General features: G+C 37.2%; 1 protein-coding gene across 5 annotated transcripts in view; it reads right to left on the bottom strand.

The window, feature by feature from the left end:
* The window catches only part of C6H4orf51 (chromosome 6 C4orf51 homolog), a 72898-nt gene that overhangs the window by 13847 nt on the left and 31484 nt on the right, over positions 1 to 27567 (bottom strand). For 2 of the 5 annotated variants that reach the window (XM_074274628.1, XM_074274627.1), the window contains 3 exons: positions 24784 to 24838; positions 23870 to 23943; positions 2293 to 2477 (listed from right to left, as the gene is read on the bottom strand). In XM_074274628.1, coding sequence (XP_074130729.1) covers positions 2403 to 2477; positions 23870 to 23943; positions 24784 to 24838 — 204 coding nt within the window. In that variant the 3' untranslated portion in view covers positions 2293 to 2402. Of the gene's footprint in view, positions 1 to 2292; positions 2478 to 21427; positions 21583 to 23869; positions 23944 to 24783; positions 24839 to 27567 lie in introns of those variants that run through there. The other 3 variants (XM_074274632.1, XM_074274631.1, XM_074274630.1) reach the window with 2 other exon arrangements.

Here is a 27567-nt window from a genome sequence, read left to right as displayed (position 1 = left end):
TTTAATGTGTGATTTTCTTCAGTTAGCTTTTGAATCTCCTTCCCATTTGATTAATTCTACTTTTCAAGGTGTTTTTCCCCAGTATACTTTTTTTTTTTTTTTGCATTTGGCCAATTGCATTTTGAAAGGAATTGCCTTCTTCAGTCAATTTTTGTCCTTCCTTTTCCAAGCATTGACTCTCTCTTGCATACCTTTCATTTCTTCTCCCAATTTTTCTTCTACCCCTCTTATTTGACTTGTAAAATCTTTTATGAGCACTTCCAAGATGATTCTTTGGGCTTGAGACCAATTCACATCACTCTTTGAGATTTCCACCATGGACATTTTGTCTTCTTCTGAGTTGGCGTTTTGGTCTTTCTCATCATCATGGTAGCTTTCTATGGTAGAGGTTTCTTTCTGTTTCTTGTTCATTTTCTTTTTTTCTCTCCCCCCCCCATTTTGTGCCTATTACAAGTAGAGCTCTGCTCCTGCGGTAAAAGGAGTACTGTCCCATGTTTCTTGTGCAGTTCTGAGCCTTGACTTTGAGTACATGGGCCTCCTTGTGTTTGTTGTCTTGTTCACATCATGGGGAAGCCCTGCCTCCTCTCTCCAGGCAATAGCCTGGCTTCCTAGGCTGGCAATTTGCCTTCTGTGCTGGGACTGAAGGCTACCCCACTGGTATGCTCTGCTACTGAGCCAGAACCAGGAGTCTCAGTTGTTAATATGCTTGATTAAGAGCATCTCACTGGTTTTCCTAGAGTTTATCTGATCTGGGCTAAACACCACTGAAGTCCTTTACAATCTATCTTGAGCGGGAGTGTGGTTTTATTCCATCAGACTCTGTTCAGAGTCTTGGTTTCATGTGCTTTTGTGGGAAACTGGGAAAGCTTGAGCAGCTTCCAGGCTTCACTCTGCCATCTTAGCTCTACCTTTGGAACTCTGATCATTAATTTCTGATGACCCAATTCTTTGAATATTGGCTAAGAAAGACGATGGTTGGCAGAGATAGTAATAAAGTTACAATCGCATATTAATTACCACAGAGGGAATGAGAGATGGATATAAAGGGCTGATGTTGCCAGGATCAGAGAATGATATAGTCAAAGGAGGCAGGCCACATGAGGAAAAGGATGGAGAAGGTTGAGTCACTTACATAAGCACGAATTGGAATTAGGAACACACAGCACAATCCCTGGAGATGGACAAATGCTCATGGTTGGGTGGGAGGGGAAGAAGTTTGAGATCTTCTTTTTTATAGGATTTTGGGGGGTGAAACAGACCAACTCCTATCTGTGACACCTTGGGGTTAGTTCATTAATATATCTAAATCATTTCAAAGGTATTGCTATAATGTGGAAGTCATCATCTTGAAGCAATCAGCAGCTTTTTGATGTTCTGCTGGTCTGGAGTTGTGGAGGTCTGGGATTTGTCTGAACTTTATGTCACAGAACTAGAAATCTGAGAGCCGAAGCGAGATGGTTTCTGCTGATTCAACACATAGCAGCATGATGGAAATTTGGGTTAATCTATGATACAATTTGCAAATCCTGCTCCTTTGATCTTTGGAAAGGTTTGTATATGACCTCCAGGTTCCCCTTTGCCATAGTTTGCTGCTGTTGCCCCTTAGCACTGTATTCTTATAAACTTTCTGTATAGACTAGAAGTGAAGGATATAGTCAGAACAAGGTACAGTTTTTAAGACAATAACAAAGGTGAAAGTTTCAGACTGGTCAGGAAGCATTTAAAGGGGGTGGGGCAAATCTACCCTATGCTTCAGGTTCTTTAATTACCAGAATCTCAGATCAGGAAGAGACTTGGATAAGAATTCAAGTCAGGATTCCAGGAGATATGTGACTCTGAGGCCAGTTTTCTTTCTAAGACACCCAGCATCTCATCCCATGTTGTCATCTATCAGGACAAAAACCACAATGTGGCAAGAAGTAAGAGTCTCCCAGAACAAAGTAGGAGGTAGGGAAGGAAGGACCAGGAAATTGTTGTCCCCAAGGTTGTTGATTGCACATGGAAATAAGATTGGAAGCTTCCCAAATTCAAAGTGAGCAAAGTTGTAGGAGAACATGATACCCATTCTCCTTCAAGTCCTGTTTACTAGAGAATCAAATAAAATAAGTGAAGTGTTTTGCAAATCCTAAATTGCACTATATATAAATGCTATTGTTTTCCAGCTTTCCTCCAGGACTGAAGATGACTTTTAGTTTACATCAGTCTTCAGTGAAGATGGGTCCTAGAGAAAACTGTGGCCACTTCTAAGGGGGGAAATGTCATTAGCTCTTGAAATAAACCCCCCAAAACAACTCCTGGGATAAGATATATTATATTGGACTCAAGCTAAATTGCAGCTAATAAACCCAATATTCTTCTTGGTACATGGCCTTCCTTGTGCCCACAGGGTCTGAAGTCTGGCCTTAATCCTGGCTCCTCGGCACTGAGCTCTGGCTAATCTCCGAGCTGGAGGACCATTTCCTGATCCCCTTGTCTTCCTGGAAGAATGTAAGACACAAAGAACGTTACAAGAATTGTGAACAGGAAGGTATGACCTTGGGATTATGACAATAACAATATTATCTCCCAATCGTGTGGCACTTTAAAATAAGTCAAATGCACAACAGACTTCAACTCATTTTGCCCTTTGCTACCTTGGAAGGCAAGTAGTACAGGTGTTATCATCCCCATTTTAAGGATAAGACAATTGAGGCTCAGAGAGATGAAGTATTTTGCTTGGAGACACACAGTTGATAAGGAGAAGTATAAATGGGCTTTGGGTCCCAGGGTTTCCTGACACCAAGTCCATTTACTATGAATGACCTGCTATGTCTAAAGATCTAAGATTGCCAGATCTTTGTAGATCTAGCTTGTTTCAGTACTGCTGAATTGCTCACTGGAAACTCTCCAGATTGTTAAATATAATTTTAGAATTGGAAAAGATGTTTTCATCCTGCTTCCAGACTAGTTTTATTTCAGCTTCAACTTCAACAAACATTTACTAATTAAGTGTTACTGGTGGCCAATCTTTACTCCAGGGGATTAATGGTGGAAACTAGCTCTCTCCTCTAGAAAGACTTGATGGACTACTGGTGGGGAAAGAAGCATATGCTGTCAGATGTGATGGGCTGATTTGTTTTCTTTAGGGTACTTAGTAATTCATCAGCACTATCATTACCCTAGTCCTGGTTCAAGATTTCTGTGATACAAAAGGATAAGATAAACATTTCTTCCTAATAAAGAATTTTAGGGCCTGGTCTGGGATACCAGTGAGTGATCGCTTTGTGTATCAATATAAGATCCTGGGTAAGCCCATAAGCCATTCTGTGCCTTACTTCCTCAGTTTAAAGAAGATAATGATAACCTGAATTTGGTATTATTACTTCACAGGGTTGTTATAGAGATCACATAATATTGGTACATATAAAACATTCTGCAAACTTTACAATACTCTATATTTATGAGTTTAAGGATGGTATTTATTTATTACTCACCTACTATGTGCCAGGCTAGGGATAAAAAGAAAGGCAAAGACAGTCCCCACTCTCAAGAAGTCTGAGAGCTAACATGCATAAAACAAAGAAGCTATGTACTAGATAAATTGCAGTTCATCTCAAGAGGGAAGGCATTAAGGTAAAGGAAAATTGGGGGAAAGGCTTTTTTTCTGAAAGTGGGGCTTGAAGAAGAGGCAGCAGGAAATAGACATGAGCAAGAGAAAGAAGAGGGGGACAGCCCAGGGAAAAATGGTCAAAGATGATGTGTCCTGTGTGAAGAATAGCAAGAAGGCTATTATGTCTTGATCATGGAAGTCATGGAGAGAAGGTAAAGTAATAATATTGATGACAAATTAAAAACCATCAATAGTAATTATAAATTCTGTCTGATACCAAAAACCTTTTCTAGGCTATTCCCCTATCTCTGAGCATTTCTTCTTTTGTTGCTCTCTATACATGTGCTTCCTCTCACCTTTGTTACCTCATTATCTTTGGGGGTCAGATCGGTCCCAACTCAGCCTTATGTACCCATCATACCCCACCGCCATCACCATATTTCTCCTATGCCCTGTGCTTGATAAAAATCAGAGTCTTTCCCTCTGCTGACTTCTTTTCAACATTTGACAAAATGTCTCTCTCCTTTGCTTCTGCTTTTTTATGGTTAGAAGTTAGTTTTTTAGAGAGAGGAATGGGGTTTGGGGGTTTTTTTGTTGTTGTTTTTGGTGAAACAGTTGGAGTTAACGGGACTTGCTCAGGGTCACACAGCTAGGAAGTGTTAAGTGTTTGAGGCTGGATTTGAGGTCAGGTCCTCCTGACTTCAGGGCCAGTGCTTTATTGACTGTGATACCAACCTGCCCAAGAAGTTACTTTTTAATACATTAGGATACATTCAAAATCAATGGCAGTGATTAACAATTCAAACAGGATCCACATCTAATTATGAGCAACAAAATCTTTCCAGAATTTCATCCAATTGTTCCCTTATTCTTTTAATAGTATTGTTCCCTTATTCTTTTAATAGTATTATTATACATATTTTTACATTCACTTTAAAAAAATCTGAGTTCTAAATTGTCTCTCCTTCCCTTCCCTAAAACAGTAAGCAATTTGATGTGTTATATATAAGCAATCACATAAAACATTTCCATACTAGTCATATTGTGAAAGAAAAAGAAACCACAAAAAAAAAAACACAAGAAAAAAATTAAGTGACAAATAGTATATTTTGATTCACAGACTCCATCAATTCTTTCTCTGGATGTGGATAACATTTTTCATTATGAGACCCTTAGAATTGTCTTGGATCATTATATTGCTGAGAAGAGCTAAGTCTATTTACTATATTGATCATTGCATAATGTTGCTGTTACTATGTACACAATGCTCTCCTGGTTCTGTTCACTTCTTTTAGTATTTCCTCCACTTCTGGAAAATCTTTTATACTGCCTTGGATTAGCTCCTATCTCTCTGACCTCACTTCTTTTGATTCATTTGTTAAGTTTTTCCCATTCTTAACCTTTTTTTTTTAATTTTGGCTCTTCGGTTATCACTCTTCACACTGAGTCCTTTAGAGCAAATTTCTTGGACTCAGGATCCCTTCATATTCTTTAAAATTATTGAGGACTCCAAAGAACTTTGTTTATATGGGTTATATTTAGGAGCATTTGCAATATTAGAAATTAAAAGTTACATCAGTATTAATATAAAAATGTTTTGACTTTGTAGACTTCAAAGTCCTCAGATCACATTTTGTGAATCCCTTCTTTAGAGAAATCAAGCTTCCCTTGCCCCCAAATCTTATCACTCCCAAAGCTACAACCTCTTTCCAAAGTTCCAATCTCATATTTCCCACTTAAGAATATTTCTACTTATATGTCCCATTATTACCTCATAAGGTTTACAACTAAACTCTTTTTCCTCCTTCCTTTCCACCCAGATTTTTTTTCCCCTAGAATCTCCATTTCTGTCAGTGGCAACTCTATCCTTGTGAACTTGCAGAATCAAAAATCTTGGAATCATCTTTTTAAAATTAAATATTTCTTTAAAAAATTGAACATCAGTAAAGTCACCTAATCAATACACACTACAAGGAAGAGCCTATTATGACCCCCATTTTATAGATGAAGAACCAGGCTGAGAATGATTAAGTGATTTGCCCAGAGCCGTACAGATAAGTGTCAGAGGAAGAATTTGAACTCAAATCTTCTTGACTCTTAAGTCTAGCACTCAATCCATTGTGCCACATAGCTTCCTTGCTTCTCGTAACTAAATTTAAATCAATTATTAAGCCATTAGTATTATAATTTTTCAATTAAGCTACCTATTCCTCTGTTAGAACATTTAGATTCATTCCTTCCTCCCTCTTTTTTTATTCTTTTTTCTTTCCTTCCTTCCTTCTTTTTTAAGGATCCCTATTGCCAAGACTAACCTTTTTTATTTTTTCCTTCTTTCTTTTTTTACTATTTTCTAAGCTCAGGGCACCTTGCATGCCACTGTTAGAAAAATCTTCCTGTGATATGGATAGAATGTAAGCTCCATGAGAACAGAAATCCAATATCTAAAAAAGCGTCTGGCACATAGGTGAGGCTTATTAAATAATTGTTGATTGAAACTCGGAATGAAGAGACTGAATTCTCTCACTCTCTCTGTGTCTCTTTTATGTCTGTCTGTCTCTCTTATAAATTGTGATTTATCTTAACCTTCTGAGAACCCTACTTTTCTCCTCTGTAAAGTGAGATGGTTATACTGGGTGATCTTTAAAGCCATTTGCAGCTCTAGATTCAACAATTCTATGATCCCCCAACTATCAAAACTATCTACATTTTCCCATTACCTTCCTATATATCATCTATCTTATTGTAAATATTTCCCATTATTTGACATCACCATGCCTCTCCCGTTTTTCTTCCCAATGTAAATCATCCTTTCCAATCAAATTCATCTCCTTGTTGTCTATCCCATTCCTCTTTTTCATTTTCACTTTCTTGTAGGCCACGTTCTATTTCTAGGTTCAGTTTTCTCATCTATAAAATAAGAAAGTTGGAAACCATGGCCTTTGAGGTCCATTCTATGACTCCTACCCTTCCCTTCCCTCAAGTTACTCTTTTTCCTTTCCTACCTCAGATGGCTTCTTGCCCCCCTTTTCTGCTTATCCATATGCTATTCATCCTTGAAAACTCATTCTAAGTCTTAGTTCCTTCATGAAACTTTCCCTATACACTTATAGTGAGTTCTGAGCTAGTACTGTTCATTCATTATAAATTATTCCCCTATGACATTGACCCAATGTGCTGAGGCACCAGGCTAGCAGAATCCTGGGAATACCAAGGAAAACAGAATGATATAGTAAAAGACTTCTAATGTCAAGAGACAGAGACAATATTAAAGGTCAGGTGGGATTTCAGTGGTTAACTAGACCACAATGCACCTAGAAAAGAATCTACAATATATTGATACGTGATCCGACAGTTTTGCTTAAATATCTTCATTGAAATGGAAGCTGTCACCTCCAAAAGTTGTCTTTTACACTTTGGGCATGGTGCTAACTGTTAGGAAGTATGTCCTGACATCAAGTATAAATTTGTATCTTTGCAACTTTGATCCATTTTGCCTAATTATATCTCCTGAGATCAAGGAAAAGAAGTGTAATCCCTCTTCCTTTTGACAAGACTTTCAAATACTCAAAGACACATTATTTCCTGCTTAAATCTTCTGTTCTGTAGACAAAACATCCCAAACTCATAGGGCATGCCCTTCACCATCCTGGCTGCCCATCTCTGAAGCTCTCTTACTTATCATGTCTCTTTTGTTAAATACAGTATCCCTAATTAACCAGATTCCAGGTAGGTTCCTACCAGGTTAGAGAAGAATAGGACTATTATCTCCTTATTCCTGAACTCTCCGCCACATTACATTCCCTTATCTGGTTGTCAAATTAAGTCACTTGGCTGACAAAGTCAAAGAGGAAGAATACCACCTGCGCTAACAAATTTACCGGAAAATGTTTTATAAATTGCAAAGTACTGCACATGTGGAAGTTAAGGTTATTGGAAGAGCATTCTATTGTAGTAGATATTGTTCTAGGTACTTTACCTTCAAAAGGGGAATGGCAGTAGCCACAAGTGAGCATAAAGGTACTACAATCTAGAAGAGTAATCTGGTTGGTTCTTGTCCTATGGAGAAGGGGAAAGACCAATGGGAATGGGCCCTCTGGATTGTGCCAGAACACCTTGCCCATATGCTGTAGAACCAGATAAAGTGACAACCTAAGTAACTAAAAATCCAGGAAAGAGGAAGATACATAAAAAGAAAAGTGGAGGTGAGTAGGAATATCCTGGAAAGATGAAAACTTAGAAGGGTCTTTAAAGTCTGGAAGGGCATGGGCAAAATGAACAAGACAGTATATTTCAGAATATTAGCTATTGAGAGAGGAAGGCCCAGAACAGGAAAGACCATCCTGAGGGAGTTTCCTTACTTTTGAGTTCCCTATATCAATAAAATGACATTTTCTATTCCAAGACATATGGGACAAGCTACAAAACAGGGTACAAGCTTGTTACAAGGACAAAATAAGGCAAATAAGTGAATTAGCAATCTTTTATATGTATTGCAACTATTTGAAATTTTACTTTTCAAAATTATAATTATGTAAAATATGGTCATTGGTTCCAGTCCAATGGAAATTAGTATAAATTTCAATAATGTGACTGGATTTGCTGGATTCGTACTCATGCTGACTAAAACCTAACTGTTTTGTAAAGTATTTTGCAGTCTGGTGCTATATAAAATTGTACTATTTTATTAAATATCTATGTTCAGCACTATACTAAGAATTACTACAGATACAAATATAGAAATGATGTCCCTGTCTCCCCCCTCCCCGAAACATGTGCAAAAATAAGTAAATACAAACTTTTTTTTTTTTTTTTTTTTTTTTTTTGCTGAGGCAATTGGAGTTAAGTGACTTGCCTAGGAAGTGTAAAGTGTCTGAAGCCAGATTTAAACTCAGGTCCTCCTGACTTCAGGGCTGGTGCTATATTCAGCTTGCTGCCCCTAAAAGCAAAATAATAACTCTGATCCATTTTCCTAGCAACAGTCCTTCAAATACTTAAAATTCTAATATAGTCAAACTTACTGCACTCATGATCCCCCAAAATGGTAGAGATGTGTAGACAGATAGATAGATGTGGATAGATGGATAGATATGTTGTTATTTACCCTTCATTTTTGAAGACCACCAATGATATAACAAGTAATATCTTGGCTTGTGCATGAGGTAGATAGATAATGAAGGTTTGCCTAAATCCAAAGTCTCCTATGATGGGTTACTCAATAAAATCAGAGGTGTATCCAGTAGAGATGTAGTATGTTGGAACAGATGTCAGGGAGGGTAACAAATACCTCCTCCAGACATCTCTTGGTGCTATTCTCCCCAGTATGAATGCACCATTGGCTTATCCAACCAAGTATTTCTTCCACTGGAGGATGGATATTGGCAAAGGGTGAAGAAAGAAATGAGACACAAATGAGATAGGATGAAGGAAGCTGAAACTGCAGGGAACTACACACAATGATGACAGTCATAACATTTTAATCTTACCCTTTCAACTCCTTAATTTTACAGATGAGGAAACTCAGGCTCAGGGAAGTTAAAACATTTCCCCATATCTAATTTTTGGAGGTGGATTTGAAGCTAGAACCTCTAACTGTCATAATTCCGATTTTCTACTATTTCTGCTGTCACTGAAATTTGAGGACGCTAGCAATTCTTTAAAAAGTTATTCACAAGGCATTAGAAAGGTGAGATTTAAATAAAAATAAGATGGAGGCTCAGACTTTGTAGGTTTCTATAAGGCAATAGTTCTCAATATTTTTCAATGAGCAGGCAAACCAGAGTCTACCAACCGCTTACCCTGCCCATTTCTGCTTGCTCCCCCTACACACACATATACACACACACATACCTCCCCAGTCCTTCCTAACAAGCACTGGCACTATTATTGAAGGGATGCCCAAGTGACATCTGGTTGTTATTAAGATTCATAAGTAAATTATTAATTTATTCCAGAAACAAAGTATAAACGTTGTCATATTAAATGCATTTGTACTGGGGAAGACCACCCAAAGACCATCTGGAGGAAACTCAAGAGGCCACATTTTGAAAGTACTTGATGGAATTTATGGAGGTGGCCAGATAAACTATAGGCAGGATAAATCCCGGAAGGCAATTTGGGCTGGACAAAGAACACTGACTCCACAGTCAACAGCCTTGTGCTTAAATTCCTCCTCTGACACCATATGTCAGAATAGACAAGTAACTTAACCTCCCTAGACCTAGGTTTTCTCATTTATAAAATACAAAAATTGGACTAGAGGTCCTCTGAGGCTCTGGTTCAGCTCTAGACTTAGGATCCTATGATATTCCATTGAGGCAACAAATCAAGTCAAAGTGAAAACATCTCAGGGTTTGGGATGTAGATATCTGTGAGTGGGAGGGCTCCTTCACATTTTCTATAAGACAATCTTATGTTTTAAGAAAGCATATCAGAAAATCTGAGCTCAGAATTTTTTAAAACCAGCAACATTATAAAGACAAACCACTTCGATCAAGTAAGATCAACCAAGTTGGAGAGGATTGATGATCAACATAGGAATTTAGTTTCCTTGACTATGAACATTTGTTTTAAGGGCTTTGTCTTCTTTTTTCCCAAATGGAAGGGTGGAGAGAGATGAGTTTTCTGTTCATTAAAAAATTAATTTTTAAAAAATTACATTACCTTTCTTTTCACATACATTGATGGTGTCTCTCCTCTATATATTTTTTCTGTTTCTACTTACCTCTATCTGAACAATAGTTTTTTTAATCAGATAAAAATTATCAATGTTTTAAATTTCTTTCTACCCTTATAATCTGCCATTTAACAAACATTGATTAAATATTCATGAGTGCAGAACAGAATGTGATGTCAAAGTCCATCAAACTTCCTCTTTTTTCAGAGGAGGAAACTGAGATTAAGAGCACACACAACCATATAGTGAGGCAGAACGTGGGCAGAGGGCCAGATTTAGAGTAAAGAAAACTTGAGTTTCAAATCTAGCCTTAGACATTTATTAGCTGTCTGGTAAATCATTTAACTTCTGTTTGTCTCAGTTTCTTCATCTGTAAATTGGGAATAACAACAAGCACTTATCCTTCCCTGAGCAAGTCACTTAATCCTAACTAGCTTGCCAAAACCAGTAATAATTTCAAAAGACTTAAGAACTCTGGCCAATGAAACGATAATCCATGGCTCCAGAGGATGATTGAGAAGGCATACCAGCTGGTTTCTAAACTGAGGGATGAAATTTTCAAGCAATGGAACTAGAGGACCAGAGGACAAGGGACTATGTTACTCAACGAAATATATGAAGCTGAATTACTTTACTTACTATAAGGTCAAGATTTTCGAGAAGAAAGTGAGCAGAGGTGATGGAGCAGGAAAGGAAGAAAAGTCATGAAGTTGTAGTGAAAATGGATAGTAAATTTAGAAGAAATGATGGACAGGGAGAAAGGAAGATGAGGCAAAAGGGGTCATCCTCCATGTCTGAAGTTATCAGAGCCCTGAATCTGTGTTCTTTCACAAAGATTGATGGTACTCTTCAAAGCCACGGCTACTAAGATGGCAAGGAAGAGCTTATCCATATCATGACCCAGTCACAGACTAAAGGATGATTGGATGAGGTGAACTGTTCTCTCCATTTGTCTCAGAGTTGGGAAGTTGTCCCTATTGTCTAAAATCACTTTGCTCTCCATTTGGGAAAAAAAAGACTGAGCAAGGGAGCCTATCATGCTGTTACAGTCAAAAACATTTTGCATCAGCTGCTATTATTTCTAACAAACTGAACCACTTTAAGCCCTTCATTTTCTGCTCATCTCCTGCTCTCCTCACTATTCCTATTGTTATGTAAAGTGTCTTGTCTCAAGTTTGATGTCAGCCACAGTGATAAGAGTTGGCAAACAGGGGGTTCTGGATAAAATAGAAGACTCTCCTAGCATCTAGCATGAGGCACAAAATGGATAAGATGAAAAGCAATCCTATTCCCCTAGACTTGTAGATAATTTGTTTTGGGGTTTTTTTAGTGAGCCTAATTAACAGAGTTAGGAATAAATCTTCCATGGGAATGATAAGTGAATCCCATTTTGGATTCCTTGGGTCGATGTACAGATTGTTACTCTCCTATTATATCTATCTCCCATGTGATGACTGTCTTTCCCAAGTAGATTAATCTACACAAACACTTATGGTGGGAAACTTGACAAGGCTAATTTTGTCAATCTTCCCATTTTAGGTTTTAGATACCAGAAATCCCATTAGTTCTATACTATACATAATATTTTCCAATTTACTCCAACGTTCTGATCTAAAAAGCAATCTTCTCTATCTCACTCCATCCAGCAACTTTTGTTCTTGACTTTAAAGCACTAAAAATTATAGACATGAAAGAACCCGCTTTCTATATGACCAAAAACATATTTTATAAGCAAGAATTGGTGTTACTTGCAATGGGGAATTATAGAAGCTTTCCCAGAACAAACAGGGATAAAACAAAAATGTCCTTTCTCCCCCATCATTTACCAAAATCCTAAAAATAATATAGTTTTAATACAAGAGAGTAAAAATCAAGATCCAAATATCAGCAAAGAGACGACAAAATTGGTTTACTCGATTGCTTTTTTTTTGTTAAGAGAGATTTCAATGGGAATTTACTGTAGTATAAAAATAAGAGACATTAATAAGACAAAAATTGAATAAAAGCAGAACCAAGCTGGTACCAAGTGATCTTTCTAATAAAACCTGATAATACAATACACAAGATTTTCTTCAAACTACAGATGCTCAGTGCCTGGCACCTATCATCACTATGACGACTCCAGTCAGCTTGAGGAGAGCTGCTGAAATGTTGTGAGCTAGAAACAATCCTGGCAGAGTCATTTTTTACCCTGCCTACAGAGTTGAGATAAATAGATAGCTCAGTAGACTGGCAGACAGATGGATGCAAAGACTGTGAGAATCCAGCCCTGCTGAGGCATTCAGACCTCCAAAGTAACTGGCCCGAGGTTTCCCAGCCAGTAAGAGGATGAAGGAGGGCCCCTGGCAGTCAGAACTACAAACCTCAGCAGAGGGGCTAGTAACTCAAAGGTTTTAGGCTCTATCAAGAATTCAGCCGAGAGGCTCAAAGAGCTATTGCCCATGTCATATGCCATGAATTCAGGGCTTGGAATCTCTCACTTGAACTTTTTTCCCCCCTTGTGCATGCCAAGTAAGTACCGCTGCCAAAAAGCAGACGTTTTCCTGTCTCTAAAAATAAAGAGCTGGCAGGAGCTGAGACCTCGGTGCCAGGCCCTACCACTGCTCAGGATAAACAGTAGGTGGCCAAGCCCATTTGAGCCAAGCACTGAGGGCTCATGGATCTCCTCGCTGCCCAGCAGGGCCCGCATTTGGGCATGTGCAGACTAGAAAGAGCAGGAGGAAGGCCTCTCCCACCAGCAGTCAGCTGGTGGTCACACAGCCCAGCCCCCATGCTCGCAGGGAAGCTAACATTCGCTCCTCAAGGGACCGAGTGCAACAGGAGGAGGAGCGAGCCAAGGAGGGGAAATGAGTTTTAGAATCTCTTATTTACTAACCCTTTGTGTCTCTTTGGGCAAGTCATTTTATCTCTCTAGGCCTGGGCTTGTTCATCTGTGATGAAGTGATGTCGGAATCCTTTCTAGTTCCCCTGACCCACACCTAGCCAACTGCCATTTTCCCTGAGCCCCCTACCACCACAAAACATGGCCCTAGATGTGCCAATCAGGGATAACTCTGAAGACGACTGACATAATAATACAGCTTTGTCAATCCCTTAAATCCCATACTTATCAATGAGTAAAATTCCTACTGGTGTGAGAGGGAGTTGTAAACACTTGGCTGTTTTCTTCTTTGTTCTAGTTATCTTTCAATTCTTCCAATGCTGTATGCAAAATGGGGTTAAATATATTTCTACTACTCACCTCAGAGGGTCAAATCATAGATTTAAATCTGTAAGACATCCCTTGAGGTCCATTAATCCATCTCCGTTATTAGAGAGTAACTTATGCACATCCCACAGGTGGGGAGGTCCCGTGACACTGTGACTTGCTGGCAGCTATGAATTAACAGCTTTGTAAGCCTTTGTAGCTAGGGGAACAGTAAATAGAGTGCCCAACCTGGATTCAGAAAGATTCATCCACCTGAGTTTGAATCTGGATTCAGACACGCTGGACAAGTCCCTTAATCCTGATTACCTCAGTTGTCTCATCTGTTAAATGAAGGAAATGGCAACTGCTCCAGTATCTTAGCCAAGAAAACCCCAAGAGTCAGACATGTCTGAAATAACTAGATAACAATAGCTCTATAGAGGTATGATTATAGCTGTGGTATTGATTAGCTAGGTGCAGCGGCGACTGATCTTTCTGATGCTGTTTCCTCATTTATGACGTGAAGTTAATACTGCTTGCATTGCCCTCATTTGGGAGGAATACCAAGGGATCCAAATAGGCTTCTGCAGAATGTGGTAAGTAAACTGAGACTTCGAGTGAAGAATTGGAAAAAGCCAGGATGAGGAGAGAAGACTCCTCAAGCAGGAAAGGCAGACTAAGACAAAAGAAGGAATAACATGTGAGAAGTCAGTAGGTCAGCTTGGCTGGGTTGTAGAGTGCATTAGGGGAGAATAAAGATAAATCTGCCTGGAAAAGGAAGATAGAGACAGATTATGAAGGACCCACAGAAGAGTCTATATTTTATCCTAAAGGCAATAACAAAGAACCACTGGAATTTCCTGAGGAATGACACGGTATAACCAGTGACAATATCAATTTGGCAACTATTCGAGGGACGAATTGGAGATAAATAAAGAAAAAAAATATTCCAAATCTTTTGCAATGGTTCAGATGAGATTAGGGCTTGGACACAAGTTGTAGCCTATCATTGGAGTAGATGGAAGGGAACAGATGCAAGAGATATGGAGACATAAACAAGAAGAGATTAGATGGGCAATAGATTAGATGGGATTGGGGGGAGGAGAGAGAAAGGAGTCTTACTCCAAGATTTCCAATCAGTGTGATTGGAAGAATGTTGATACCCTTACCAGTAATAGGAAAACTAGGGAGAAAGAGAATTACTTCCATTTTGAATAGGTTATTTATGATACTTATGAGACATGAAGATATCCAAGAGGTCAGTAGGCAATTGGTGATGCAGGACTGACTAAAGCTGGATATATAGGTCTACTAGTTATTTGCATAAATATGATAATTGAGTCCTTAGGACCTGATAAATTCAGGAAAGAGTAGAATGGAGGAACAGATCAAGAGCTCTCAGAACACAAGGTCCACTGGATTTGGGTTTGGGAAACTTAGGGGGCTATCCACTCTAAGGACAGGGTACCACTTGTGTCCAGGCCCTAAACTCATCCTGAATCTGGAGTTGGGAGTAGAGAAAGAGAACCAAAGAGAGCCCCTTCACAAACAGGCTGCAGTAAAGCAGTAAAGGGGGAGGGCAAGCCCCAATGATTTGTGTCACTCACTCAAGTGTCACATCATAAATAAAAATGAATGAGTCCATTCTCTTCCATAACCAGGGGGCTGCCTGTTCACACTATAAATATTTATGAAGTCATGGGGCCTTCAAAGACCCCATTTTTCCAGGTAAGTAGAAGTTAATGAAAAAGCTAAGCAGGGCCTTTCCTGCAATTAAGGGATAGTTACAGCAATTGGAAGGGGGATGGTAATGTTTCAAATAGACATTATATGAAAAGGAAAAGGGGGAGTAGAGAAATCTGCCCAGAGGAAAACTTATTTAGGCCATTTAAGAGTTATTCTCCTTCTGAAAATTACGGTTTGTCCCTCTGCATTCAAAGAAAACCAATGACATCACAGTGATGTCTTAAATTGCAAAAGTTGAATTGGAGTGACCCTCACTCTCCCTTACTGAGACTGAAATCCAAGGGCAAGACAAAAGTCAAGACCACTGAAATGTAGCAGATGACCACGGCATCATGGATGTTTGACCCAGCTCTAAGTGTTCCCCAGAACCTGCTTCAGCAGCCTTCATGGCCATTGGAACAAATTGTGCTCATCTGCCCATTCTGCTAGGGAAAGTCTTCACGTGTTTGGGGTTCACATCCCCCTAACTCAACAATTGGTTTGAGGGCTGTCAGTTACACTAGACCTGAATTAGTCCAGCTGCTGAGACATTACACATGCTACAGCTTTTTGAAGCCACAGGTGAGTTGTGAGCTGGGAAGACAGCAATGGTAGATAAGCAACCCTGAAAAGGGCTTGACAAGTCCTCCCACCAAAAGTGCTACGTCTGCTAAACAACAATCAGGCTGTGAATTAAGCTTCTCTGATTCCACATTCGGGCAATTTAAGAGAAGTGCTCAATGGTTGTCTCAAAAATAATATTAATTTGTATGTTACTTGCCATGCAACATAATGTTATTCATTCTTTGCCAGAATTCATCAAAATATCTCCTCCACCTCCCTGGCCCAAGGGTCTGAAGCATTTCTCTGTGCTTGTACTAGTTTAATGCTCAATTTTCTCTCCAGTCACCCCCTATTCCCTGGGGTATTTGTGATACTGAACTGGCTAAGCCTGGGATCTTCAAATTAAAGAAGCTCATAGTAGGAACAGATCTCAATAGTCAGCCATTTTATCCAGTCCAGAACTGAATAGAATCCCCTCTATGATGCATGTGTGCCAAATGGTCAGCCAGGATGTTTGAAGATTTCCAGTGAGAGGAAAGTTGTTGCATTCCCAAGTAGTTAATCCACTTTGGGACTGTGCCAATTGTTAAGTTTTTCCTTTCTAAACTTATCTCTTCATCACTTCTACCTGGAACAAATCTAACTAAACCTTTTTTCACATGAAGATCCTTCAAAAATTATCAAGCCCATAGATATTAAACATTCATAACATTCTAGTTTTTTTAGTGACTAAGGTAACTGGGTGCCCATAAACTGGAAACTGGTTGAATAAATTCATTATATGAGCATAATAGCATAATATAAGAATGACAAATGAGATGGGATAAGAAAAGACTAGGAGGCCTTGTATGAACTGATGCAGAGTGAAAGGAAGGCAGAAAGGGAGGAAAGGAAGGGAGGAAGGAAAGAGGGAAAGAAGGAAATAAACATTTGTTAAGCACTTACATTTGTCAGACATGTTGAAAAGAAATAGGGCTACATAGTAACTTATTGTGAACATGTTAAAGACAAACTGCTTTGAAAGACTTAATTCTGATCAATGCAATGACCATCTCCAGAGATTGGATAATGGACTCTGCTATCTTCTACTTAGCAGAAACAAGATGGATTAAAGAAGCTGAACAAGAGAGTCCTTTTGGACATAAACAATCTGGGAATTTACTTTGCTTGGCTATATGTTTTTTGTTATAAGGGTTTTCCTTTTCCTTTTTTCTTTTAAATGGGAGTGAGGAGGGAAGGAGAAAAAAAAATAAATGCTTGCTAATTAAAACTTTTTAAAATGTAAATTGGGGGGAAAATAAAATATATTTTTAAATGAAATTTTTAACAGAATTTAAAAAACTAAACTCCAAACTCTCTTAGGCTTCAGGCATATAGATTGAATTCAAGCCTGTTTCTAAGGCCCTCTTCCAGCCCCCCAGAAGAACAAGCTCTGTCTGGCCTGGTAAGGCCAAATCAGCCTGGTCTGGGCTCTTTGCCGCCTACTTCTTTGATTTGCTCAGGGAGCTGTCTTTGCCAGGAGAGCCTGAGTCATGAACCCAGCACATTCCACAGGGGCTGCACAGCCTCTCCTGATTATTACTTTGCCTTTGTTATACGCAGCACCTGGTTTCAGTTTAAAAGCCCAAATTAAATCTTATGGCCTGGAGGAGGAGAAAGGGAAGGGAGAGCCAAAAACTAACAACAAAAGAAGCCAAAAATCAACTGATTCTAGGTTAGAGATGGAACAAAGAAGCAGTTACTACATCTCTTGAAATTGTGTAGCCCAATGGATGGAGTAAGCAGAAGTAATTGGCCAGCCTTAATGGAATAAGGCACGTTTTAGTTGCACCTAGAACTCTGTATTGCCTTGATCTATGCTGTTTCATGGAAAGAATGCTAGACTTGGAGTCAGCAAAAACTTGGGTTCACTCCCCACTTGAGACACCACATAAAGGTCATCCCAGCTCAGATTCAATGTCCTCACCTTCTAAATGAGAATTATAACAATATTGCAAAGACAAACAACTTTGAAGAACCCCAGATACTTCACCAATTCAGTAACCAAACATGATTCCAGAGAATCAAGGATGCTCCATACTGCCCATCTCCCACTGAGAGATGATGGATTCAAGATGCAGCATGAGACGTACATTTTTGGATGTGGATGATACAGAATTTGTTTTGCTTGAATATACTAGTTGCAGAGTTTTTCTTTTTCTTTTAAATTGGGGTGATGGGAAGGATTGAAAAGAAATACTGGTTAATTTAGAAATAAATTCAAAAGAAAAAAAAATGAGTGATAATTCTAGCTATAGTGCCCTCAGCACAGTTGCTGTGAGGATCAAATGAGAAGGTCACAGATGCTGTAAGTAAAAGAGCCAGGATTTCAATTGATGCCCTCTCCAAATTCAGTACTCTTTCCATTTTGACCTCATTGCAAAACTATGTGGCCCTATATCAATGTCAGCTGGTATTATGGAAGATTCTTAGATTCATTCATTCAACAAACATTTAATAAGATATCAAGATACTTCACATGACACTGGGGAGATACAAATTTTAAGGAAAACAATTTCTGGTATCACAGAGTTTGCTGTCCAGTAGGGGAATAAAATAAATGGATGCATAAGATGCAGCATTACATGTTAAGTCCATGTGAAGTCTGAACCTCATTACCAACTAGGAGAGGAAAGATGAGGTGTTGGGTGGGAATTCATCCAGCAGAGAGACAAAAATTCAATGAGAAAGAAGATAGACTATGTGTACCTCTGTGTACACACATGTGCATGGTGGAAAGTTAAGAATCATAGTATAAAGGGGGTAATGAAGAGTAAGAAGAAAGCACGATACAAATAAATCAAGCTGATAGCAATGAAATCCATTGTGTCCTCTAGAATAAAACTCTGAGCAAAATTCCTAAGTCTTAAAACCTTGAGTAGTAGTTTACCTACTGCAAATCAGGAAATAAGATTTGAGAAGCAGTCTGACAGTCCTGAGGACATTGGTCTTGGTGTTAGATATATCTCCTCATGTACTTATTAAGCTTTTATGACTGTGGGTAAGTCACTTACTTCTTCAGGATCTTGGTTCAGCTATCTGTAAAATTAGGACTCTATAGATTTCTAAGGTCTTTTCTGGATCTGATTCTATTAGAAAGAAACAGACACTCTCTAGCTGATTTCTTGTTTCTTGGTTTACATGTTAAAAACTATATTAAGAAGATTGTTTTACCATAGTTAAGTGTTAAATTCTCTTGTAAGTCCTACCAGCAGATATCCTTTTCCTCTAACCAGGAGGCTGGTAAATGTGGGCAGGTCTAAGTTTGAAATTTTCTTGCAAGAAAATAGAATGTGTCATCTAACAGCTGAAAATTATCAGTAAAGCTCTTTTTTCCCTAAGTTTTTTTTAGTTTTTATTTCTCAAATAATATTTTTAAATTAATCAGTATATTCCTACCTATTGAATACATTTTTTAAAAAATTAAAATTCCCTTGTTATTTATCTTCAAAGTCCTGAAAAATAAATGACTAATTAACTGAATCCAAAAGTTCCTATCTTTTAACAGAGATCTTCTCCCCTTTGAAAAAGTCACATTGATATTATTTTTTAAAAAACTACTATCATCTTCTAACTTACTATTCCTTATATATTATGAGGGAAAACAATTTACCTCACTTTATAGGATATGCAGCCTTCCACTCATAATTCATCCATCTACCTACTTCTCTACAGAAAAAAGGGAAACATACTTATCTTTTCTCTGAGATTAAAATTGATCATTGCAATTGATCTGATTAATAATGATTTTTAGAAACAAGAACTAAAATCCAGTGGCAGAGCTGGGATTTGTAAACAGGAGAGGTTCAATAAATATCTATTGGATATTTAGAATGGGCAAATGAATGAACCAATAATTATCCTCAACATCATGACTTTCTTTGCAGGATGAGACACATTCCTGAGTATGTGAAATGTGGTAGTTAGAAAAAGGTGATTGATTACTACTACCCAATCTAACACTGAGCTCTGTGACTGATTAGGAATAAAGTTTCATATCTCTGCCGGAGATTCTCTAAGAGGTCAAGGCTGGTTGGGGGAAGGAGCACATGCAAGTAATAGTGTAGATATCTGATGGAAGGACCTCTGTTATCTTATATGTGCTTTGAGGAGGAATCTTAATTGAAACCATATTAAGTGATCAGAGGAATTAGATTGGCTGGCTTACAAGAAATTCATCTGGACGTTGTGGAAAGAGGAACCCCAAATCCATCTAGGATGGCGTATGATTTTTAATGCTTTCAATTCTACAAAAACGTTATATTTCATTTATCCCAAATGTGAAGGAGAGATAAATTCTTATCTGCAGGTCAAATGGAAAAAATTATTGGGAACAAAGATGGGCAGATTTGGTTATAATTTTTTTTAATTCTGTGCAGTGAAAAATAATATTAATGATCATTATGATAAAAGGAAACTTAACAGATAATTTGTCAAATTGTTACAAACATGTCAGATAAAATTCAATATCATATATATATAAAGCAAAAAAGAAAGAGAAAAGAAGGAAGAAGGGAGGAAGGGAGAGAAGAAAGGAGAGAAGAGGTGGGAAGAAAGAGAGGGAGGTGAGGAAGGAAAACAAAAACAAAAAGAAACAATTTAGAAGGAAACGTTGGGAAATAGTTTAGCCTGACTATTAATTAAAGAAAATTTAAAAAGGCAACTTCTAGATTGTCTTCTTGACATCTGATCCCAGCAACCTTTCCAAACTCACTTTATTCCTTTCCTCATTCTACTTCCTGCCTTCATGCCTTTGAACAGACTGTGCCCTAACTCCTGAAATACACTCCTCCTTCATTTTTTCCTCTTAAATTTCTTAGTTTTCTTCAAGACTCAGAAGCTCAGGTCCCACCCTTTCCTATAGAGCCTTTTTTAAAATTCCCTATTTGTTGATACTCTCTCACTTCTCAAACCATCTTATATTTACCTGTTCACACATTAGCTACCTGAGTAGAATATATGCTCTTTTTTCAAGCAAGGAATGGTTTTTATTTTTATATTCTTAGCACCTATAGCAATGCCCTAAAAAAAGAAGTAACCTTTTTAAATTGAAATGAATAGTGTAATGTTCTTTAAAGCAATATGGAAATTTCAGCTATAATAATTATCATCCTTATTTTATCACTATTTTTATTAAGAAAAAGTCTTACTCCAACCAATATCTCATTATGGCGCAAAGGTGACCTTGGATTCTAGAATACTATTTCAAAATGATAATTAACTCTTGACCTAATGAATAAAAAAGTCAATCATTCTTAACTTGGAATCGATGAACTTATTCTTTAAAAATATTTTGAAAACTATATTCGATATAATTGGTTATCCTTTATATTCTTATTTTATTTTATACACTTAAAAATCTTATTAAGTTAAAGGAGTTCAGAGACTTTACCAGAAGGCCTAAGGGGTTAATAACAATTGTTGAAAATTTCTGCTCTATATGAGTCTTATTTGATGACATTGTATCCTAACACTTAGGACATTGCTGAGATAGATGATGTAGGCATACATATATATGTATGGAGAGAGTATATTACATATTTTCTATATATCTATGATGACATTCCATATTATTCAAAGAGTTTGGCCTACCTTTCCACATAGCAAAACAACAAGTGAATGAAAATTACCTTTTGTTCAAATTATGGCATAAAATTCAATGGAGAGTTTATTAATATATTAGAACATATATACAAATAAGAATATAATGAACTGTATCCAGAATTGAATTTGAGGAGGAGGAGAGAGAGAGCTGGATCGTCTTTAAGAACTTGTGCCAAGCTTTCAATGATCCCAAATTTTTCCCTGAAACAAAAGGCATCCTTTTAATACAACAAATATGATCCTGATATACAATATGGCTATGAATCAAAGAATGTCTCAACCTCTAAGAAATCAAAATTTTAGATCAAAGGATGATGGAAAGGAATATAGTAGATGTCTAAAAAGTCTATAGAATAAAACTATAGATGAAATACCTACAAAAAGTGGCATAAAATTATCACCCAATGAACTCAAGACCAGAAAAGGATGTGAGAATGGTCTCACCTTTGATTTATACTAGCTGTTTGACCATCAATAAGTTGCTTCACCTTTCCAATAACTCTAAGTTATGAGGAAGTACTAAACTTTTTCAGAGAAGATAACCAGAAAAATCAAAGGCACAGACCAGGAAAAAAAAATCCAAGGATCTTGGGACCTACACAGAGGCACAGACCAGAAAAAAAAAGCCATCCAAGGATCTTGGGACCTACACAAAGGCACAGACTAGAAAAAAAAAGCCATCCAAGGATCTTGGGACCTACACAGAGGCACAGACTAGGAGAAAAAGAAATACCCAAGGATCTTGGGACCTACACAGAGGCACAGACCAGAAAAAAAAAGCCATCCAAGGATCTTGGGACCTACACAGAGGCACAAACTGGAAAAAAAAATCCAAGGATCTTGGGACCTACACAGAGGTACAAACTGGAAAAAAAATCCAAGGATCTTGGGACCTACACAGAGGCACAAACTGGAAAAAAAAAACCCAAGGATCTTAGGACCTACACAGAGGCATAGACCAGGAAAAAAAAATTAAAATTAAAAACATCCCAGGATCTTGGGACCTACACAAATGCTAATGCTAATGGTGGTGATGGTGATGGTGAATGAAGAAATTCCTTTCTCAAGGAATATTTCTCAACATTATTGATGCTGAAAAAAAAAGTGTGAAATCATGATCTAATTTAATTGTCTTGCATGCCCTCTATATTAAAAGTTAGAAAAATTTCTCCCTTCCAAAAATATAATACCAATAAAAGGAATCAACATGATTTTATTTTTTTATTTGTAAAGTAACCATATAATAGTATTTTTAAGATTGGAATTTCTGGATCTAACTTTCTCTCAAAAGCTCACATTGAATACTAATGGTAACTATATGTTGGGAGAATTTTCTCTTCTCCCTATAAACTACATCAGCCTTATAAACAGGCAAAGTAAATGTTCACATTTGAGAGCCACTGCAGTGTTAACTGCTGCAAATTATTTCCTTCATCAGGTTACAATGATATTGTATTCCCTTCCTATTAGACCTGGAATTCTCACTATTAAAACCATTTTGTTGAACTCAAAGATGGGTGTATTGTCTCTGGAAGATCATTGTGGAAAAAAAAAGTCACTTGTGTCTGAGACCAGAAAGAGGCTGAGTAAAACCTCTCTCACATTATCAAGGATTAATTTCTTAGATTAGACACCTTGAAAATACTATTTTACTGTAAAATGGCCTGGATTATGAGACAATTCTCCAAAAAAAGTCATTGAATGAAGGTAATTTGGCGGGAAAACGGATGTTTTAATAACTCACAAACTTATAACATATTTGGATTGTAAATGAATTTGGAGACCACAGGATCACAATTCTTCTTTTTATATAATAGAAGTGAAAGGCATAGAATGTTGGACTGAATGTCAGTTAACAAGCATTTATTAAATGCTTACTATTTACCAGGCCTAATAGTAAGCTTCTGGAAAAGAAAGAAAATATATAAACATATGTTTACAGAAAATCAGAACACTTGAGAATCTTTCAGAAGATTCTTCTCTCCATTCTTTGCTAAGGTAGGGAACCATGGGGATGGAGCCCTTCCAATATGGTCAAACTTTTTTTTAACATGTTGATTAGTTTTTTTACTGAACTGTTTTTCCCCTTCTTTGTTATTCTTTGTTATAAAGGAGGAATGGGAAGGAAGTCTATATTGGAAAATAGATATATAAAAACAAAAGATAGCAATAATTTTAAAAAAAGATTTATGGGGAAGTGGCCTATGATACTAGCAGGAAATTTACTTCATTAGAACGTAAGCTTCTTGAGGGCAGGGACGAGTTTTGATTTTACTTTGTATCTCCAATTCTTAGCATCTGCTTGGCACATAGTAAGGGATTAACAAATGCTTATAGTTGATTGATTGATTTGATTGCTCAGGCAGGAATAACTCAAATTTCCACTTGACTATAGTTCAGAGATTACCTTGATTGTCTCTCCATTAGTTTCCTTTCCCATATTTCCCATACCTCCAATACCACATCATGACTAGAAAAGAATTCTTACATGTCTTGGATAAGCATTCCTCCTTGGAATTAAAATTTTCGGGCTACCATATATTGCCGATCTTGATCGCATATCTAGAATGAAGATGAGATAATTATTTATTGTGAAAATATTCAGGAATTTTGTTAGTAAATGAAATACATTCAGGATCCAAAATTTGATTTCAATAAGTGCTTCTACTTTATAAGTTATGAAGTACTTTAAGCATATTTTTTCTATTTTATCCTCACCTCAGCCCTTGTAGGGATATAGTATATTATCATTTCCATTTTACCAGATGAAAATTGAAGTTCAAAGTGATGATTTGTCCAAAGTCTCATAATTAGTAAATGGCAGAGCCCAGATTATAAACTCTAATATTGGATTCAAGTTCTTTCCACTTTACTTAGACTGTCTCTCCCACAATAAGGCAATAATTTCACCTTCCTCTCCCAAAACAAACTTCTACTGGAGGCTGAGATGTAACTAACAAGTTTTACCTCTTAAACAGGCTCTCAAAAACAGCCATTGGAGCTCCCGAGTTGAAATAAGGACCAGACTGAATTGTTGTCCACATAGAGTAGGATGATAATGCTATGCCATTGAGTAGATCTATTTGCATTAATTATTCCTGCTAAACTAGTTGTTTTTCTTTTTTTTTTTTTAAGAGATGTAAATGTTTTCAGCACTCCCAAAATTCAGCCACCAGGATAAAACCTGACCTTCCTTATCTCCTAAATAAAGATGAAATAATAGATTATGTGGAAAACAGGAAAGAAAAGGAAGTAAAGCAAAAGGCCTGAATTACCCCCTTAGATGGATAACCAGTTTCTGAATTCACAGCCCTGAAAGCATAAAATAACACGTAAGATGATTCTTAAAATTAAAGCAGAATGATGATGAAATAGATAAATAACCCTGAATTCTGAGCTTACCAATATTTTTCCCATGTGCAGGAAGGCAAATATCAGAAGTCACAACTTGGTGCATCTAGCGGGAAAAAAGGGATAAATTTTTAAGGATTCCAACTCAGATAGAAAATCTAACACTTCCTCATCCATCAATTTCTTATACCAAAAAAAAATGTTACTGATAGAGGTTATCCCTTAGGCTCTGACTTGAACCCTCTTTTTTTCTTTCTCTAAATATACTTCCTTGGTCAGCTCACCAATTTCAGTGTGTAAAATTATATGTATTAGAATGACTCTCTAATTTCCCTTATCTAGCTCAAGTATCTCTTCTGAGCTTTTGGCCTATATTATCATTACCAGACATTTGAGCTGAATGTCCCATAGGCTTCTCAAACTTAACATGCCCAAAACAGAATTCATTATTTTTTACCAAAAATCCATCTGTCTTTCAAACTTTTCTATTTCTGTCAAGGGTACCATCATCAACAACAAAATCTTTTTCTTTTTTTCCCAATATGGGATTTAAAAAATACAATTTAATTTAAAAGAAAAAAGTCATTTCTAATCCCACCTTCTGCAGGAGTCCTTTCTAATTCTTCCCAGCAACCCCTCTGAAATTACCTTCCATCTGTTATGTATGTATCTATTTATATTTGTCTCTATCTTCACAATGTGATATCCCAAAATGCAGAGACTGTTTTGCCTTTCCCCAGAGTTTTCTATAACATGGTAAATAGTAACTGTCTAATAAATACTTGTTGATTTTGTGACATTCAGTCCAACATTCTATGCCTTTTACTTCTACTATATAAAAAAAAGAAATGTGATCCTGTGGCACACAGTTCTCCAAATCCAGTCATCTTCCCTAGACTAGATTAGTTAACGGAGGTAAATGGTCTGATCCTTTTAGAAATGTTTCACAACATCCATTCCCACTGAGTTTCCAGACACTGGCTACAACCTCTCTTTTTGTAGGTCTAAAAGATTTTTAAACAATCTTTTGTTGTGTATTCATCATTTCAGTTGCATCCAACTAGCACTCTTAACTCCAGAAATCCTGCTACTGTGTTAACCTTTATATTTTTTGTCTCTTTTCTCTGTTAAAGAGAATGACCTATGGACTAGGAAGGATAACACACAAGATGAACAGACAGTTGAAAATCAAGGTAAATTCGGAGATTATTAAGAAAGTCATTCAAGTTACTAGATCCAGAAAAATTGCATCCTAACGTACAGAATAAAATAGAGTAATGAAATTGTACAGCTATCTGAGTGACATTTGAAAGACTATGGAGAACAGTAGAGATAGTCTAAGAATGGAGCAATGAAAACGTTGCCCTGATTTTTTAAAAAGTGAAATAAAGTTGTTTTTTTTTTTCAAACTCTACACCAGTGACCAGGACTTCATTTCAATTTCTGGCAAAATTCTACAATCAAGAACTCTTAAAGAAATGTTGCAAACATTTAGAAAGAGACAACAATCACAAAGAGCTAACAAATGTCAAACTGACATTATTTGATTGGTAGGTGAGGAGAATATAATAGATATAGTTAATCTAGATTTCACCAAAGTACAAAATGGAGAGATGTGGGGTATATGAGAGTGTCGTTAGGAAAAGTTAGAACTGATTGAATTACCAGATCTAAAGAATAATTAGTCATTAGTGGACCAATATCAACATGGAGGTAGAGCTCTAAAGAGTGTCTCTGTCCTTGGCCCTGCTATATTATGTCTAACAATTGTATCATTTACTTAAAGTAGTGAGATTGTCAAATTTGTGGTTATCACAAAGCTCAGGGGACACCAAACATGTAAGATCCAATAAGATCTCAGCAGGTTAGAATGGTGGGTGAAATTTAGTTTCATTGAATTTAATAAACATAAATGTAAAACATGATTATTTGGATGCAGAAAATCAATTCACAAGTTTAAAAATGGGGAAGATGTGGCTATGCAATAGTTCAGGTGAAAAGAATTTGTTAGTTTTAGGAGACTGAATTCAACCTGAGGGAACCATTAAAAGCATCCCCAAAAGTTAATGCCATAATACACTGTACTGACCAGAATATTCTGATGAGAACATAGCTGAAATATTGTGTTCTGTTCAGGGTATCACATTTAGAGATGATACTGGCAAAACTAGGGATGCAGGGAGAGATAATGATCAGAATGGTGAAGGATGACATGAGCTCATTGCTAAGAAGGGTCACTTTTTGAAGGAATGAGCATGTTTGGTTTGGAGAAGATAAGATGTAATAAGGTATGATATAATTTTATAATTGCCTTTAGGAATCTGAAGGGCAGTTGTGCAAGAAGAATTATAAGTAAGAAGAATCAGTGTATGTTACAAGCAGATGTTTTCTTTATGCCAGGAAAGATTTTTAAACAATCTTTTGTTGTGTATCCATCATTTCAGTTGCATCCAACTCTACGACCTCATTTAAGGTTTTCTTGGCAAAGATACTGATGTGGTTTGCCATTTCTTTCTCCAGTTCATTTTAAAGATAAGAAAATTGAGTAAAGAAAGGTTCCGCGACTTGCCCAGAGTCACACAGCTAGGCAGTATCTGAGGCCAGATTTGAACTTGAAAAGATGAGTCTTTCTGACGTCAGTCTCAGCATTCTATGCACTGTGCCATCTATCTGCCCAAACTGTTCAAAAATGCAATGGGCTGCCTTGGAAGATAGTAGGTTCCCATTCACAATAAGGATTTAAGCAAATTACAAGCTATAAGGGATCCAATTCACTGTGATTCAGCAAAAATTAAATGCTTCTCCTATGCCAGGTATTATGCTAGACTCTGAGGA

Source organism: Sminthopsis crassicaudata, chromosome 6 (assembly GCF_048593235.1).
Source record: "Sminthopsis crassicaudata isolate SCR6 chromosome 6, ASM4859323v1, whole genome shotgun sequence".
In the NCBI taxonomy this organism is placed as follows: Eukaryota; Metazoa; Chordata; class Mammalia; order Dasyuromorphia; family Dasyuridae; genus Sminthopsis; species Sminthopsis crassicaudata.
The sequence above is the reverse complement of the archived record's forward strand: the minus strand, read 5'-3'. Positions and strand labels throughout refer to the sequence as shown.